The following is a 14,987-nucleotide window of genomic DNA, read 5'->3' as shown; positions in this document are numbered from 1 at the left end:
AATTTTTCGATTTTGAAGTTTATTGGGTCAAAATGGACATCCAATAGCGAGCATTCGCTAGGACGTTTTTTGAAGGGTTCAAATGGTTAGCATCAAAGAGCATCGCTCGTTGGACCGTTCGAACGAGATACATCATCAACAAACCCGAGAGTGTTGTTCGGTAGGCCATTCGCTAAGCAATCTGAACACCTATACATTGAAGTAGTTCCAAAACTGTTCATTCGGAGTACCGTTTGAACACCCAACTTCCAAAGACAATTGTTCGCTGTAGCGTTCACTGCTGCGTTCGCTAAGCCGTTTGAACAGTGCCATCAAGAACTAGTTTTAAACCTAGTTCCGTTCAAACGATTGGTTGGACTATTTGAACGCCGCCCCCATTTTTTCCTTACTTGGGTTTCCTGATTGCTATCGCAAACTAGTTTTCTTAACTCTATTTAAAGGGCTCTTAAAGCATGATTTTCTTAGAGATTACAGGCAGTATTTTCAGAAAGCTTAGAGCCTTAGTTTCTTTGTGCTAAGAGAAATTTGTTATATAGTCTTTCAAGTATATTACTCTTAGAGTCTTTGTTATAAACTACATCCATTCATCAACAACTATCGAAGTCTCATAGTTTCGGTAAACAAGATCAAGAAGAAGAATTGTCTAGAGGATCTGCAATACCTACTGTAGTAGAGGGCAAATAGGTCACTTGTCTAGTACAAGGGTGTGTTAACTACAATGGCTTTGTAAGTGTGAACAACTTATAATCTTTTATTCTTTTTTAGTGGATTTATTTCTTGAGTTTGACTGTCCCGAAGTGGTTTTGCTGTTAAAGAGCTCTTTAAAAAGTTTCCACTTTGTCATTAAATTCATCTGTTAACTGTTTTTACAGCTTTCATAATATTTGGTGATTGATTTATGGTGAAAGATTTTTAAATTTCTCATTAATTTTGTAAATATCTATTCAACTCCCCTTCTAGATGTTATTAAGAATTATTGGGCTAATTTTTAATATCCTATGTAAATATAAGATTATAGTGTATAAGTATTAACATATTAAATCAGTAACTAGTTAGTTAATATACACTAACCATAATTAGCATGCCAAATAGTTATTATGCTATTAACTATTATGTTAATATACTAATATAACTAGTTAGTTAATATGTTAGTGTATATTAGAAGACACCAAAGCATTCCTGTCCAGTAGCCTTTCAGAAGATTGCACCTAGGATAAGGTAGCCACTTGTCACCCCAAATCCCGATTCTCTCCCCGTTCCCAACTGGCAACCGTAAACCCCCGAAAAATTTAAATTCATTTAGAAATTACTGTATCAGTATGAAGACAACCCCCAAGAGGTTGGTGGCAACCCTTTCTTTTATTTTCTTTTTAAATAAAATTATTAAGATAATAATATTTTAAGATGACGTGGCAAAATTGCTAATGTGGCGAAATTGCTAATGTGGCACTAAAGGAGGTTGTAAAAATGAACGAAAAACTCACGGATGGACTGGTTTCAAATTCTCGAAAAATTAAAGGATCCAGTGTTAAAAAAAAAAAAAAAGGGTGCAAATTTTTTCAAAATATGCGCAAAAACCATAATTTTATTTTATATTTACCCTTACATTTTTGTATTACACGGAGTTTATTACATATCAGTGTAATCAAAGGAATGATTTTGTTTTTTTCCTTAATTAATTAATACAAAATATCAAGATCGTTTCTTTGATGAAAATAAAATACTAATAACTCCCTTTTTTTTTTTTTTTTTGTGTAACCCGTACAAAAGAAAAAAGAAAAATAAATAAATAAGAAAAAAGGACATTTTCTTGCATGATCAGTTGCTGTGATTCCGTAGAGACGTTTTTGGAGTTTTGAGAGAAGTCCATGTGGGAATCGCTTATCCTTATTCCCACTCTGACGAACCTCCTTGTCATCCTGAAATTTTGAAAAACGAAAGATTGGGGTTCTTCCGAGGGAAGGTGCCTGGCTGCCTGCTAACTTCTGGTTTTAGGTCATCGTACGTACTCGCCCTACCGCCGGCCCACAAAGATAAAAGAAACAAGAAACATATTAAATATTACGGGGCTGATCTTTGTACAACAGGTTCTGTACAACCACTCACATGGATGGAACCATCTAAATGAATGGGTTCCACCCATGTGAGTATTTGTACACCAAACTTTTCCCTAAATATTAATCATATTCTGAAACATATATTTTTCGTTGATTTTGACAACCCCGGCTGTTAAAGGACTACAGTCTCGTTTTGTTACATGGGGTGTCTCAAACCACAGTCACGTAAAATTGGTTATAAATTAGTCTAATAAAGTGATACGTGTTCCTTAACATGCGAGAACGCATGTTTTTTAATAGTATAAGTACTGTTGTTTATTTATTATTATTATTATTTTATAGCAACTATAATTGAAAACAAGGAATGATATCCAAAAAAAGGAGTAAAATGGAAAATGTATGGAATATTACAATTATTAGGGTTAAATACTTAATTGTTTCACGTGGTTTATAAATTTTATTTTATTTTATCTTTTGAGTCTTCATTTTTATTATAACAAGTAAATGCATTTTCACATTTTAAGAGACGTAACATTTTCTTTTCTTTTATCTTTGTGGGCCGGCGGTAGGGCGAGTACGATGACCTAAAACCAGAAGTTAGCAGGGACCTTCCCTTTGGAAGAACCCCCAAGTTTTCGTTTTCAAAATTTTAGAACGATAAGGAAGTCCGTCAGAGTGGAAACAATGACAAGCGATTCCCATGTGGACTTTAATTTTCTCAAAACTCCAAAAACGTCTCTACGGAATCACAGCGACTGATAATGCAAGAAAATGTCCTTTTTTCTTATTTATTTATTATTCTTTTTTCTTTTGTACGGGTTACACAAAAAGAAAAAAAAAAGAAAAAAAAAAGGGAGTTATTAGTATTTTATTTTCATCAAAGAAACGATCTTGATATTTTGTATTAATTAATGAAAAAAACAAAATCATTCATTTGATTACACTGATACGTAATAAACTCAGTGTAATACAAAAATGTAAGGGTAAATATAAAATAAATTTATGAGTTTTTGTGCATCTTTTAAAAAATTCCTCACTCTTTTTTTTTTTTTTTTTTTTTCTTTCTTTTTTTTTTTTTCACGTTAGATTCTTTAGTTTTTCGCGAATTTAAAACCAATTCATTTTTCGTCTATTTTTACAATCTCTATTAGTGTCATGTCAGCAATTTTGTCACATCATCTTAAAGTATTATTCTTCTAATAATTTTATTTAAAAAGAAAATTTAAAAAAAAAAAAAAAAAGAATGGGTTGGGATAGCTGCAGCCACCCCCTTGGGGGCCGGTTTGGGGGTGGCCGTGCATACCCACCTCTCTTCTCTAATCTCGTCAAAGCATGCATACGTACCCCAAAAGGTTGTATCAGTAGGAAGACAGCTCCATTCTATAATAATCACGTACGTATGGGTATTGCTTGTGACCATTCGAGCTGCTTATCAACCAGAGATGAGGAAATGGCATTTGATAAAGGGTCACAAGCAATAACCATTTGAACCCTTTAGAAAACAGCCTAGCAAATGGTCGCTATTGAATGTCCGTTTTGACCCGGTAAATTTTAAAATCAAAATTTTTTTATTAATATAAAGTTGTAGCATTTTGAGTTAGATTTTCAACGCTAGTAATTTTGTATTCATCTAATCTGAAAATCAAAAGTTGTGACTATTTTACTATGACTAGGTCTATGTTTAACGATATACACAAAATTGAATTCTTAAGTCTTTGATGAACTTTGGTATTGACTTAACACTGCGCTTAAAGAGCGATGCTCATGATCATTAATCGAGTTGAGTCAAATTTATACAAATATGTTTCGTTTACATAATTTTGTATTCACGATTAGCTCATTTTTTAAACGAATCGAGACCAAACCTATCGGAACGAACTCAAGCATATTCACGAGCAATCAACAACCCTAATCTTGAGTCCTATCTTTTTGTTTTTTCTATTCTGTTTTGTTTTTCCTCCTCTTCTCTCCCTTGTCTGGTCTTACTGTTTTGTTTTGTTTTTTTTCTTACTCGTGTTATTTGTTTTTCTCCAACTTGAGATCCCTGTATGCTAGCTACTCGAGAGCGACAGCGTACTCCCTTTCCAAGTTGATCAACTAATAAAAAATAAAAATGTGGTCCATAGACCTTTAAATACGATCGTATCTTAATTTACACGATATTTTACACGTTTCTCTATTTGTTGGGTCCAATCATCAATATTTCAAAATAAGGTGTCGGTTCTCTTAAAAACAAAATAAGGTATCGGTTGTTATTATTATTATTATTATTATTATTATTATTATTATTATTATTATTATTATTATTATTATTTTCAAACTCATAACCTATTTTAATCTTTATATCATGTTATAAGTTTTTTTGAAAAAAATAAAATAAAAAATATCCTTTAAAAATTATTAACAAATAAAGCTAATATCACTGACCAATTAATGAACTAAGGGATATGTTTGTTAGTGTTTTTGGGTAAGGCCATGGGCTCTTTAAATTTTTATGGACACATGTTTATTAAAAAAATAAAATAAAAAAAAACTCAAGCGGGCATATACATAAATTTTTATTTATATAAAAAAAATTAAGAAGCTATTTTTTCATAACTTTGGTAAGGGCATGTTCGAGTGATTTTTGTTTTTCAAATACTGTTTTTTAAAAATCAAATTCTACTACAATTTTTATCCAACTTTTTCTAATTTTGTTTTAAATTTTTTAAACCATCTAAATATAATTTTAAAAAACAAATTATCTCAATATTTATAATTTTAAATTTTTTTTAAAATAATTATACACCAAAAGGAGCCTTGCCTCTCAATTCTCATTGATGGCAATTGAAGTCGAGGCATGATTCACAAAGGACGGGAAACCGTCCCCCACCGGCCATTTTTCATGAAAAATAATTTTTTAATTAAAAATGTTGATTGGGGGATGGAAAAACGTCCCTCACAAATCAATTCCGATTGAAGTAAGTGGGATATGTAAAAATTTATGCCTCGTCATGACGTCTTTATCATTAAGTCATCCTGTGCAGGTTTTTTTGAAAACTTGTCAATAAAATTTGTCGCAAGTAAAGTCAAAATAAATGCCTAATCTCTCTACATATGAACATTTTCATAATTTGGAACCGGCTTATTCCTTTTGTGATGTATACATCCGATAAGAATATTAATGCTCCGTTTATTTCGACGTAAAATGATTTCCGTCGTAAAATAATTTTGACGAAATCATTTTTTTTTAAAAAAATAATTTTGACGAAATCATTTTTTTTAAAAAAAATGATTTTTTCAAAAATATTTTTCGGTATTTGACTCGCACGAAAAAATTAAAAAATGCAAAAATAGAGTTTGGCAAATGTCGCCGTCGCCGGATTCCGACGAGAAAGTTTGACCGGATCCGGCCAAAATGGCCGGATTCCAGCCGGAAACTTCCGGATCCGGCTAGATCAATGGCCAAATCAGGTCATATCCGGCCGGAATCTTTCAGATCCGGCCCGATCCGGTCATATCCGGTCATTTTGGCCAGAGCCGGCCGAAATCTGGTCTGCTGGCATCTTGCTCAGGTGGCCGGATTCCGGCGACCAGATGTTGTCGGGCTTAGGACTCCGGCCCCGACTGGATTTTGACGACCGACAATTGCTAAATTCTGACGATCGGATATCAAACGTACGTATAAGGACGAAGAGTTTAATTTCGGAAAACGATTTACGGTTTTAAAAATCGTAAATAATTTTTCGAAAATTAAATAAGCTTTTACGGTCAAACCGAAAATGATTTTCGTTGACAATTATTTTAGCTCTTACCAAACACCGTAAAATGTCGAAATTATTTTCTAAAAAATATTTTACGCCGAAACAAACGGAGCATAAAACAAAAATATTAAAAAAACAATAAAAAAAAAAACAAAACGTTTAAAAATTATTGACAAAAAGAGCCAATATCACTAACCAATGAACTATAAGGGGTATGTTTGTTACTGTTTATGGGTAAGGCCAGGCTCTTTAAATTTTTGTTAAAAAAAATGTTTTGACGTTATATAAAAATAGAAAATTGTTTTTTAGTAGGTAAGAAGTGATTCATGATAGGATTTAAATTTGAAAAAAAAATATTTTCTATGGACAAATGTTTATTAAAAAGAAAATAAAAAAATGAAGAGGTTATTTTTTCATAACTTTGGTAAGTGCATGATTGAGTGATTTTTGTTTTTCAAATACAGTTTTTTAAAAATTAAATTCTATTGAGATTTTATTTAGTTTTTCTAATTTTTTTTGTCTTAAATTTTTTAAATATAATTTTAAAAAATAATTTTTTTTAATATTCATAATTTTTAATATATTTTTTTTCTATAAAATTAGACATCCAAGCCAGCCATGCCTGTCATTGATGACAAATTGACAATTGAAGTCAGTCTGTCAGTGGAAAATGTAGAATTTTATGTCTCACCATGACGTCTTACCATTTAGTCAACTGTGGAGGTTAACTTTAGTTGTCACTTGTCAATAACAATGGCTGCATGCAAAGTCAAAATAAATGCCTAAACTCACTCTACATTCATGATTTGGAAACGACTTTTTACTTTTGTGATGTATACGATATCATCCGATAAGAATATTTGAGTTTGTTTCACAAATGGTTTTATTCGTGAAAAATTTATTTAAATAATAGTAAAATTTGATTGATGTGATATAAAATTAAAAAAAAATTTAATATTATTTTATAAAAAAGTGAAAAGATTTGTTTTGTAGTGAATTTTTTTATTTTATTAATAATAAAAAATTATTGATGTGATATAAAAAGTGAAAAAAAATAGAGAAGGAGTGACGGTGGTTTGCCAAACACCCTCTTTGTTTAGGCCCCCGGACAAGACAAAAAGAACCCATTAAGCTTTCATCATCTACAACAAAAAAAAATCCACAAAGTTTTCGATAAAAGGATTGAGACCTACTTCAATACTTAGGGTATTGTGTGTATAGGGTACAATATCTTTAATTTGGGTTGATTTGTAGTGGCTGATTTTTAATTTGGGTTGATTTGGGATTGTCGGCCACTCCAAATCAGCCGAGGGGTGGTCAAACTATTCGGTAGAGGTGTCGACACTAGGTGGTTCGACCACTTCCAATTAGAGGTGGCAATTCGTATTCGTGTTTTTTTTTTTTTTTTTTTGAACAAGAAGCATGTGCTCCTTCCATTTCTAAAAGCCATAAGGCAATACAGAGACAAATAAGGGGTACAAGACACCCCTACATCCATAGTCAGAAACAAATCTGACAAAGCATTTGCCTAAATAATTTACAGATATTACAGGAACCCCTTTAAAGCCCCACTTTACAAATAAATCCAATAAATATCTGTGCGTTGCAGAGGCACACTGTGAAACACGAAGACAACTAAGGAATACACAAACAAACACAACAACAAGAAGCACAATCACTGTCATAAATGTCGGAAGAAGCCAAACCGTCACCGGAGGCGGCGCGTAAATTCGTATTCGTGTATTAAGTTTGAATTGTGTTGAAATATGAGTATAAAATTATATAGGTGAATTTTAACTCGACCAATTTAATTAAATGAGTTATATTCCTCAATCTTAACCTACTAATTTTGTGTTGTGATTATGTCGAGTTTGCAAGTTGTGTTAAAAATTATTAACGATAAGTGTCGTGTGTCAGGTTCGAATCAAGTCAAGGCATAAGTATAATACTATATAGGTTAACTATAACCTGAACCATTAAATTAAACGATTTAAACTCCTCAACACTAACCAGTTAATTTGGTATTGAGATCGTGTCAAATTCCCGAGTTCTTTTGAAAAAAAATTATCGGCTTTACCTCCGATAACCACTCCCATGGATTGCATGCCATCCATTCCCTCTCCTATGCGCATGTCATGTTATATGTCGTTCAATTAAAATAAACAATTCAAATTAAAAGTATTGTACTTGGTACAATATCAAGATCTAATCCCAATAAAATGGCACACTTTCATGAGTTTCATCGTATACCGCTAAAACCACAATAAATAGAGTGTTTGATATTGCGATTTTTTAGATAAAAAATATGTTTTAAATCAAATCATAAAAAATAAATTGTTTGAGATTGCATTTTTAAAAATCGCAAGCAATATAATACTTTTTTGAAAACGCACAATATTAAAAGATAATTTGCGATTTTAAAGGTCAAATTACAATTTTACCAAACGCTAAATTAAATTTTAAAAATCATATTTTTTTAAATCATACATTTTAAAATCGCAAAGTCGAACCGATCATAACCCCCTCCCCTCCCCCTCTCCTTATTTTCACATCTCCAAAAAAAAATATCAACTTTAAAATATTCTTAATATTTTTTTACTTTTTATATCACATCAACAATTTATTATTATTATTTAAATAAAAAAACTTATTACAATACAATTTTTATTTTTTATTTTTTTATATAAATTCTTTATACTTTATATCATATCAATAACTTTTTACTTCTACTCAATAATTTTTTTTTTCCCGGTGCCCCGTTTAGTAATCCTCTCCCCTCCCCTCCCTTTATGGAAGAATATTTTTGTTGAGTGAAAGTAAAAAGTGATTGATGTGATATAAAGTAAAGATAATTTATATAGAAAAATAAAAAAAAAATTGTATTGTAGTGAGTTTTTTTATTTAAATAATAATAAAAAATTGTTGATGTGATATAAAAAATAAAAAAGGTTAAAAATATTTTGAGTTGATGTTTTTTTGGGAGAGATGAAAATAAGGGAAGGGAAAGGGGAGGGGGTTATTAAACGGGGCCGGGAGTTATTCAGGGGAGGGGAGGGAGTTAACTTCCACTAAATTAGAGTCAGACATAGGAGCCGGGGCGCGTGAGAGAAACAAACCCCAACATGAAAGCTACATATGTCCCCACGCCGACTGGTCTATTGCGTAAAGAAGGAAGTCTTGAAATGGAAGGCAACCGTAATTGAAGGCATCGTGAGAAGCCTGACACGCATGAACTTCCCCCAGAAGCCCCCAAAAGCTTCAACCGCTCTGAGCTAACAAGCAAAGAAAAGCAAAAGCAAAACGCAAAAGCATACGCCTTGTTAACAGATTTCATTTTCAGAGCCTTACTTTTAAAGGATTGTGCGTATCATTTTAAAACAGTTTCCTTATTGGGTGCCCGCAGAGATTGGAGCTACAGGGAGAGCAGTCTAAGCAGGTCTCTTCCTCGATAGAGATATATGGGAACTTTGGCTGCCGCTCCTGTGCTCCCATCAAAGCTCAAACAGTCTTCACTCTTTCAGCAACAACGCTCCCACTTTGTTTACAGAAAAGGACCCAAGACCAAGAGGAATAACTTCGCTATTGGTCCTGTAAGAATCTTTTCTTTTTTGATTTTTTTTCTTGTTGAATTTTTTTTGTTGAATTTTTTGGTCTTTATGGGATTTTTTCTTTTCTACTTGTTTGATTGGATCAGGTAGCAAGGTTGTTTGGGCCTGCTATATTTGAATCTTCGAAGCTGAAGGTACTGTTCTTGGGAGTGGATGAAGAGAAGCACCCGGGGAATCTTCCGAGGGCTTATACGCTTACACACAGTGATATAACTTCTAAGCTCACTCTGGCCATCTCACAGACAATAAACAACTCTCAGGTAATCCTGATCTCTCACACCCATATCCTAAAAAATTGATCTTTTAATCCTCTGTCTCTTAGGATGTTGTTGTTATCAATATTTTTCATATTTGTTCTTTTCACTTGTAATTGGATTTCTTTTTTCACTTTTAAAATTAGAAAGGAAACCAGATAAAACAGGGGACCTTATGGGTCAGATTACAGTCTTAGTTACTTATTTATGAGAAATGACTATATTACTCCTTGGTCCTCTTCGTCCTCCTGAGTTCCACAAATTCAATGGTAAATTTACCCGAGTAGCACGGGGAGGACCAATAGCATGTCTCCTTATTTATACTTATTTAGCAAGGAGAAGAGGGGCCTGTCTATGCCAAAAGTATGTCATTTAAGTAAAGAGGATAACTGCTATTAGTGAATAATATTGCTAAACTAGAAAAGCAAAGTGGGAAATAAAAAAGAAGTAAATTTTGGGAAAAAAGAAGAAGAAAAAAGCAGGGGATTGAAGAGGATTACAAAGATATGAGATTGCTGCTAGTATGTATGTTCTTTTATATGCTTTTATCAAGTGTGTTTCAGAAGCTAAAAGATGGAAAGAAAAAAAATAATTGGATTTTAATTTCAGTTGCAAGGGTGGTACAATAGATTACAAAGAGATGAAGTGGTGGCAGAGTGGAAGAAAGTTCAGGGAAAGATGTCTCTCCATGTTCACTGTCATATAAGTGGGGGCCATTTTCTTTTGGATTTGTGTGCAAGGCTTAGATACTTCATCTTCTGCAAAGAACTCCCTGTGGTAAACTCCTTATTGACATCTTCAATCATTCACTAGTTTCTAAATAAAACGTAATTTTACAATTGAGATGACGTGATTTTCTTTTTTACGAGCGCTTGTTATAAGACAGTCTTATAAGAGTCTACTAATTAGCCTCACTCTTCCTCTCTTGATCTGCATAAACAGGTTTTGAAGGCCTTTTTTCATGGAGATGTCAATTTATTCAACAATCATCCTGAACTCCAGGAGGCTCTGGTTTGGGTTTACTTCCACTCAAACATTCCTGAATTCAACAAGGTAGAATGCTGGGGCCCAGTCAAGGAGGCTGCAGCACCAACCGGTGGGGTCAACGAGGACAAAATGCCCAAGCCCTGCCAAGAAGACTGTAGCTGTTGCTTCCCACCAATGAGCTTGATCCAACGGCCAGCAGAGCTTCCCCATGAGACTGAAAATGGTTTTGGGGCCCAGCAGAGCTTTCTCCAGCAAACCCAGCAAAGATGATGTGTCTCATTGTCATTCACTAGGTTTTATTAATAGTGTGTGCTCCTTGTAAATACAAGCCTACTCCTTTAGAACCCCAGGCGGCCAGGCAATAGTATTGGCGTGGGGTTCGTCTCAGCAGTTTCCTTTTTGGGACGGAACTGATCTTGTGCTTTATCGTTATTGATAAGATTTGATCTGTCTCATTTAAGGGCTGTGATTGTTTGGTTCCTTCTTTCAAGAAAAATGGTAGGTCTCTCTATTTGTTAATATGTGACCTATGTGATTGAAGAGTGTTAATTTATTTTTATTTTTTTTAAAGTGGTGGATATTGCTCCAGTCATGTGTTGACATGTGTCGGCTAATTGTAAAAAAGTTGTAAAAATATTTACATTCGGTTCACAAATTTCTTTTTCCTTCTAGTTAAAAAAGTCATTATTTTGTTGAATAATGTTATTCTTCAGTCATTATTTTAAGTTGTTTATTAAGTGACTGACATGAGAAGCGACTTCAAACACGTCATATGAGGTGACGTGGAATGAATGTTTAAAGTAGCATTACTCTTTTTTATTTTAACTATCTACTTTTTCAAAGTATATGACTATTTACATTATACTCTCTATTTGCTTAAAACATACATATGTACCTAGTTTGCAAATTGAGGCTTTACACAACCTTCTTACAACGATTATGGCTAGGCTGTGATACCAATTACAAAGAGAAAAGGACTCAATGCAAAAGAAAACTCAAACTATATTACATTTGGTGATCCTTATAAAACACTGAAACTATATTACATTCGATACATCACTTGATGTCTCGCTACAAAAGAGGCTATTGCTCTTTTATAGTAAAGCAAAAGATAAACTGACAAACAAGAAAGTATCTTTAATTTTGAATAAAGTAAAGTTTATTATTGTTTTTGCTAGTCGGTAAAATCTTTGCTTTTTACAAAAGGGTTCACCAAGCTTCTCGCATGATATATTTTATGTTGTCTATTGAGGCAAAACATCACAAGTAATGGAATGATGATAACAAAATCTCTCGATTATTCTAGGGAATAGACGACATAATGGTCCCAAAATTAACGTTCCTCGTTAATCATGAAAAACGGTATATTGGAATCACCAACCAAGTGATTTTTCAAGTTTTTCAAGCTCTAAAAGCTCACCAATGGTGCCAATTTCCTTCTATGATTATGACATTCCTCCATTATATAGTAAGCAATCTGAAATGGGAAAAATATTTTTCACCTTCTCAAGAACAAGTTCAGCAAGAAGGAGCCCTGTGGTGAGTAGATAAAAATCTATTTTTCCCCCTTTGACTTGACTGAACCACAAAAAAAAAGGTTCAAAACAACAGGATAATGTAGAAGGTTTTAGTTCTCTGAATTTTGAGCTAAATATTATGTATTTATCTTGTTTGAGATTCACTGAACATCTGAAAAAGGCCTAGAGAAATCCACCCACTCTCTTCTCTCCTCATAAAGACATAAATGTGAAAGAATAATAGTCATTTACAAATATTACAAAAGCATGCTACACCATTAACGGTCAAAACATGCTAGTATTCTTCCTTTTGGAGCTGTTAATAGCTCCCCTCTCAACATACTAAAACCTGTTGACGTGGGAAAAAGACCTACAAAACATTCAGGTTGCAAGAAACCAGAGATGTTCCATTGCTTCCAGTACTCACATCTTAGCATTGTTAGGTCTCTGTAAATTCTCTTCCCAGTGTGGGTTGGGTCAAGCAGACCCACTTGAGAGCTGTCAATAAGCTAAAAGGCCTTCAATCAGGGGCGGAACTACGTTGAGGGTTGAGGTTTGTGGGGGCTTTAGCTCCTCCCTCCCAAAAGCCTCAAACGAGTTCCCCATTTTTTTTAGATACCTCTATAACCCTTTCAAAATTAATTTTTTACCCTCCCTTTTTACTTTTAGTTTTGCGCCCCCACCTAAAATTCTAGTTCCACCCCTGCCTGCAAAAGTTAACGGATTGTAGTCCTTCCAAAAAATGATGCTGCAATCTCGCTGCCCCTACTCTGCATTAACAATTACATTCATATAGGAGTTGCTTTTATCTTCATTAAGAACAGAGTTAAAGGTACAAAAAGTGCAGGGAAAAAGGCATGAAACAACTAGATGCAACAAGGGATATGTCTACTCTTCGTATACCCCTCCAATACAAATACTTGGTTAGTTTATATGCCCTTGCCCACCGGCCTCCACGTACGCTGGGCCATTCTCGCAGCCTAGAAGAAGCAGCACCTGCTGCTCAAGAAGCCATCATCGATCGCACCGGTTCTAGGTCTTGGGCGTGGGTGGGCAACTGGACGTAGAAGTTGAGGGATTTAAGGGAAGGCTCGGTAGGTGCAGACGTGGAGGCCATCGATCCTCGGGTAGGGCAGCCTGGGCCTTGGCGGTGGCGGTTTGGAGTTGCTCTCCCAACCTCCAGCGGTGTAGGTGTACTCCTTCCAGGGAATAGCGGCGTTGTTGGTAGATGGCGGAAGGGAACGGAAGAAAGAGACAAAGAAAATAAAACAATAAAAAAAGATTAAAAATTAATATTTAAAGAAAATAAAGAGTAGAATAGAAAATATTGTTTGAGTGTTTTTAAGAAAATGAGTAGCTAAAGTAAATATTAATATTTTTTCAGTAGCTATTTTTAACCAAAACTACTTGAGATGCTTAGGATGTTATTGTTATCAATATTTTTCTTATTTTTCTCATTTCTCATATATATATATATATATATATATATGAGAAATGACTATTTTACTACTTGTTCCTTTCCGTCCTTCCGAGTTTCACAAATTCAATAGTAAATTTGCAAAAGGTCCAATAGCATGTCTCCTTATTTATCATTATCTTTTCCTATTGAAGTAAGGAGAATTAAGAGGGGCCTGTTTATGCCAAAAGTATGTCATTCAAGTAAAGAGGATAACCGCTATTACTGAATAATATTGCTAAACTAGAAAAAGCAAAGTGGGAAATAAAAAAGAAGGAAATTTTTAGAAAAAAAGAAGAAGAAAAAAGCAGGGGATTATAGAGGATTACTAAGAAATGAGATTGCTGCTTAGTATGCATGTTCTTTTATATGCTTTTAGCATGTGTGTTTCAGAAGCTAAAAGATGGGGAAAAAAATAATTGGATATTTTAATTTGAGTTGCAAGGGTGGTACAATAGATTACAAAGAGATGAAATGGTGGCAGAGTGGAAGAAAGTTCAGGGAAAGATGTCTCTCCATGTTCACTGTCATATAAGTGGGGGCCATTTTCTTTTGGATTTGTGTGCAAGGCTTAGATACTTCATCTTCTGCAAAGAACTCCCTGTGGTAAACTCCTTATTAACTTCTTCTTGGAGATGCAACTGAGATGACGTGATTTTCTTTTTTACGAGCACTTGTTATAAGACAGTCGTATAAGAGTTTACTAATTAGCGTCACTCTTCCTTTCTTGATCTGCATAAACAGGTTTTGAAGGCCTTTATTGATGGAGATGTCAATTTGTTCAACAACCATCCTGAACTTCAGGAGGCTCTGGTTTGGGTTTACTTCCACTCAAACATTCCTGAATTCAACAAGGTAGAATGCTGGGGCCCAGTCAAGGAGGCTGCAGCACCAACCATTGGGGTCCATGTGGACAAAATGCCCAAGCCTTGCCAAGAAGACTGTAGCTATTGCTTCCCACCAATGAGCTTGATCCAACGGCCAGCAGAGCTTCCCCATGATACTGAAAATAGTTTTGGGGCCCAGCAGAGCTTTCTCCAGCAAAGATGATGTGTCTCATTGTCATTCATTAGGTTTTATTAATAGTGTTTGCTCCTTGTAAATACAAGCCTACTCCTTTAGAACCCCAGGCGGCCAGGCAATAGTATTGGCGGGGGGTTCGTCTCAGCAGTTTCCTTTTTGGGACGTAGCTGATCTTGTGCTTTGTCGTTATTGATAAGATTTGATCTGTCTAATTTCAGGGCTGTGATTGTTTGGTGCCTTCTTTCAAGAAAAATGGTAGGTCTCTCTATTTGTTAATATGTGACCTATGTGATTTGAAGAGTAATAATTTATTTTTATTATTATTATTTTTTAAAGTGGTGG

General features: G+C 34.1%; 2 protein-coding genes across 2 annotated transcripts; both read left to right on the top strand.

Annotated features, from left to right (window-relative positions):
• Nucleotides 1-8,960: 8,960 nt before the first annotated feature.
• LOC133854695 (protein STAY-GREEN, chloroplastic-like) lies at nt 8,961-11,219 on the top strand. Its single transcript, XM_062290952.1, has 4 exons — nt 8,961-9,390; nt 9,495-9,668; nt 10,272-10,439; nt 10,605-11,219. The coding sequence occupies exons 1-4, from the start codon at nt 9,259-9,261 to the stop codon at nt 10,917-10,919; spliced, it is 789 nt and encodes a 262-aa protein (XP_062146936.1). The 5' UTR covers nt 8,961-9,258; the 3' UTR covers nt 10,920-11,219.
• Nucleotides 11,220-13,023: 1,804 nt separating this feature from the next.
• On the top strand, nt 13,024-14,921 carry LOC133854590 (protein STAY-GREEN, chloroplastic-like). The gene is made up of 3 exons (XM_062290829.1): nt 13,024-13,215; nt 14,061-14,228; nt 14,367-14,921. The coding sequence occupies exons 1-3, from the start codon at nt 13,024-13,026 to the stop codon at nt 14,670-14,672; spliced, it is 666 nt and encodes a 221-aa protein (XP_062146813.1). The 3' UTR covers nt 14,673-14,921.
• Nucleotides 14,922-14,987: the final 66 nt, after the last annotated feature.

This window comes from Alnus glutinosa, chromosome 13 (assembly GCF_958979055.1).
Source record: "Alnus glutinosa chromosome 13, dhAlnGlut1.1, whole genome shotgun sequence".
Taxonomy (NCBI): domain Eukaryota; kingdom Viridiplantae; phylum Streptophyta; class Magnoliopsida; order Fagales; family Betulaceae; genus Alnus; species Alnus glutinosa.
The sequence above is the reverse complement of the archived record's forward strand: the minus strand, read 5'-3'. Positions and strand labels throughout refer to the sequence as shown.

Excerpts from the sequence above, each read along its gene's own strand:
- LOC133854695 (XM_062290952.1), top strand. The coding sequence starts at position 9,259 with ATGGGAACTTTGGCTGCCGCTCCTGTGCTCCCATCAAAGCTCAAACAG. Across the intron at positions 9,669-10,271 it reads AGACAATAAACAACTCTCAG|TTGCAAGGGTGGTACAATAG; the intron begins GTAATCCTGATC and ends TTTTAATTTCAG. Across the intron at positions 10,440-10,604 it reads TCTGCAAAGAACTCCCTGTG|GTTTTGAAGGCCTTTTTTCA; the intron begins GTAAACTCCTTA and ends CTGCATAAACAG.
- LOC133854590 (XM_062290829.1), top strand. The coding sequence starts at position 13,024 with ATGAAACAACTAGATGCAACAAGGGATATGTCTACTCTTCGTATACCC. Across the intron at positions 13,216-14,060 it reads GTTCTAGGTCTTGGGCGTGG|TTGCAAGGGTGGTACAATAG; the intron begins GTGGGCAACTGG and ends TTTTAATTTGAG. Across the intron at positions 14,229-14,366 it reads TCTGCAAAGAACTCCCTGTG|GTTTTGAAGGCCTTTATTGA; the intron begins GTAAACTCCTTA and ends CTGCATAAACAG.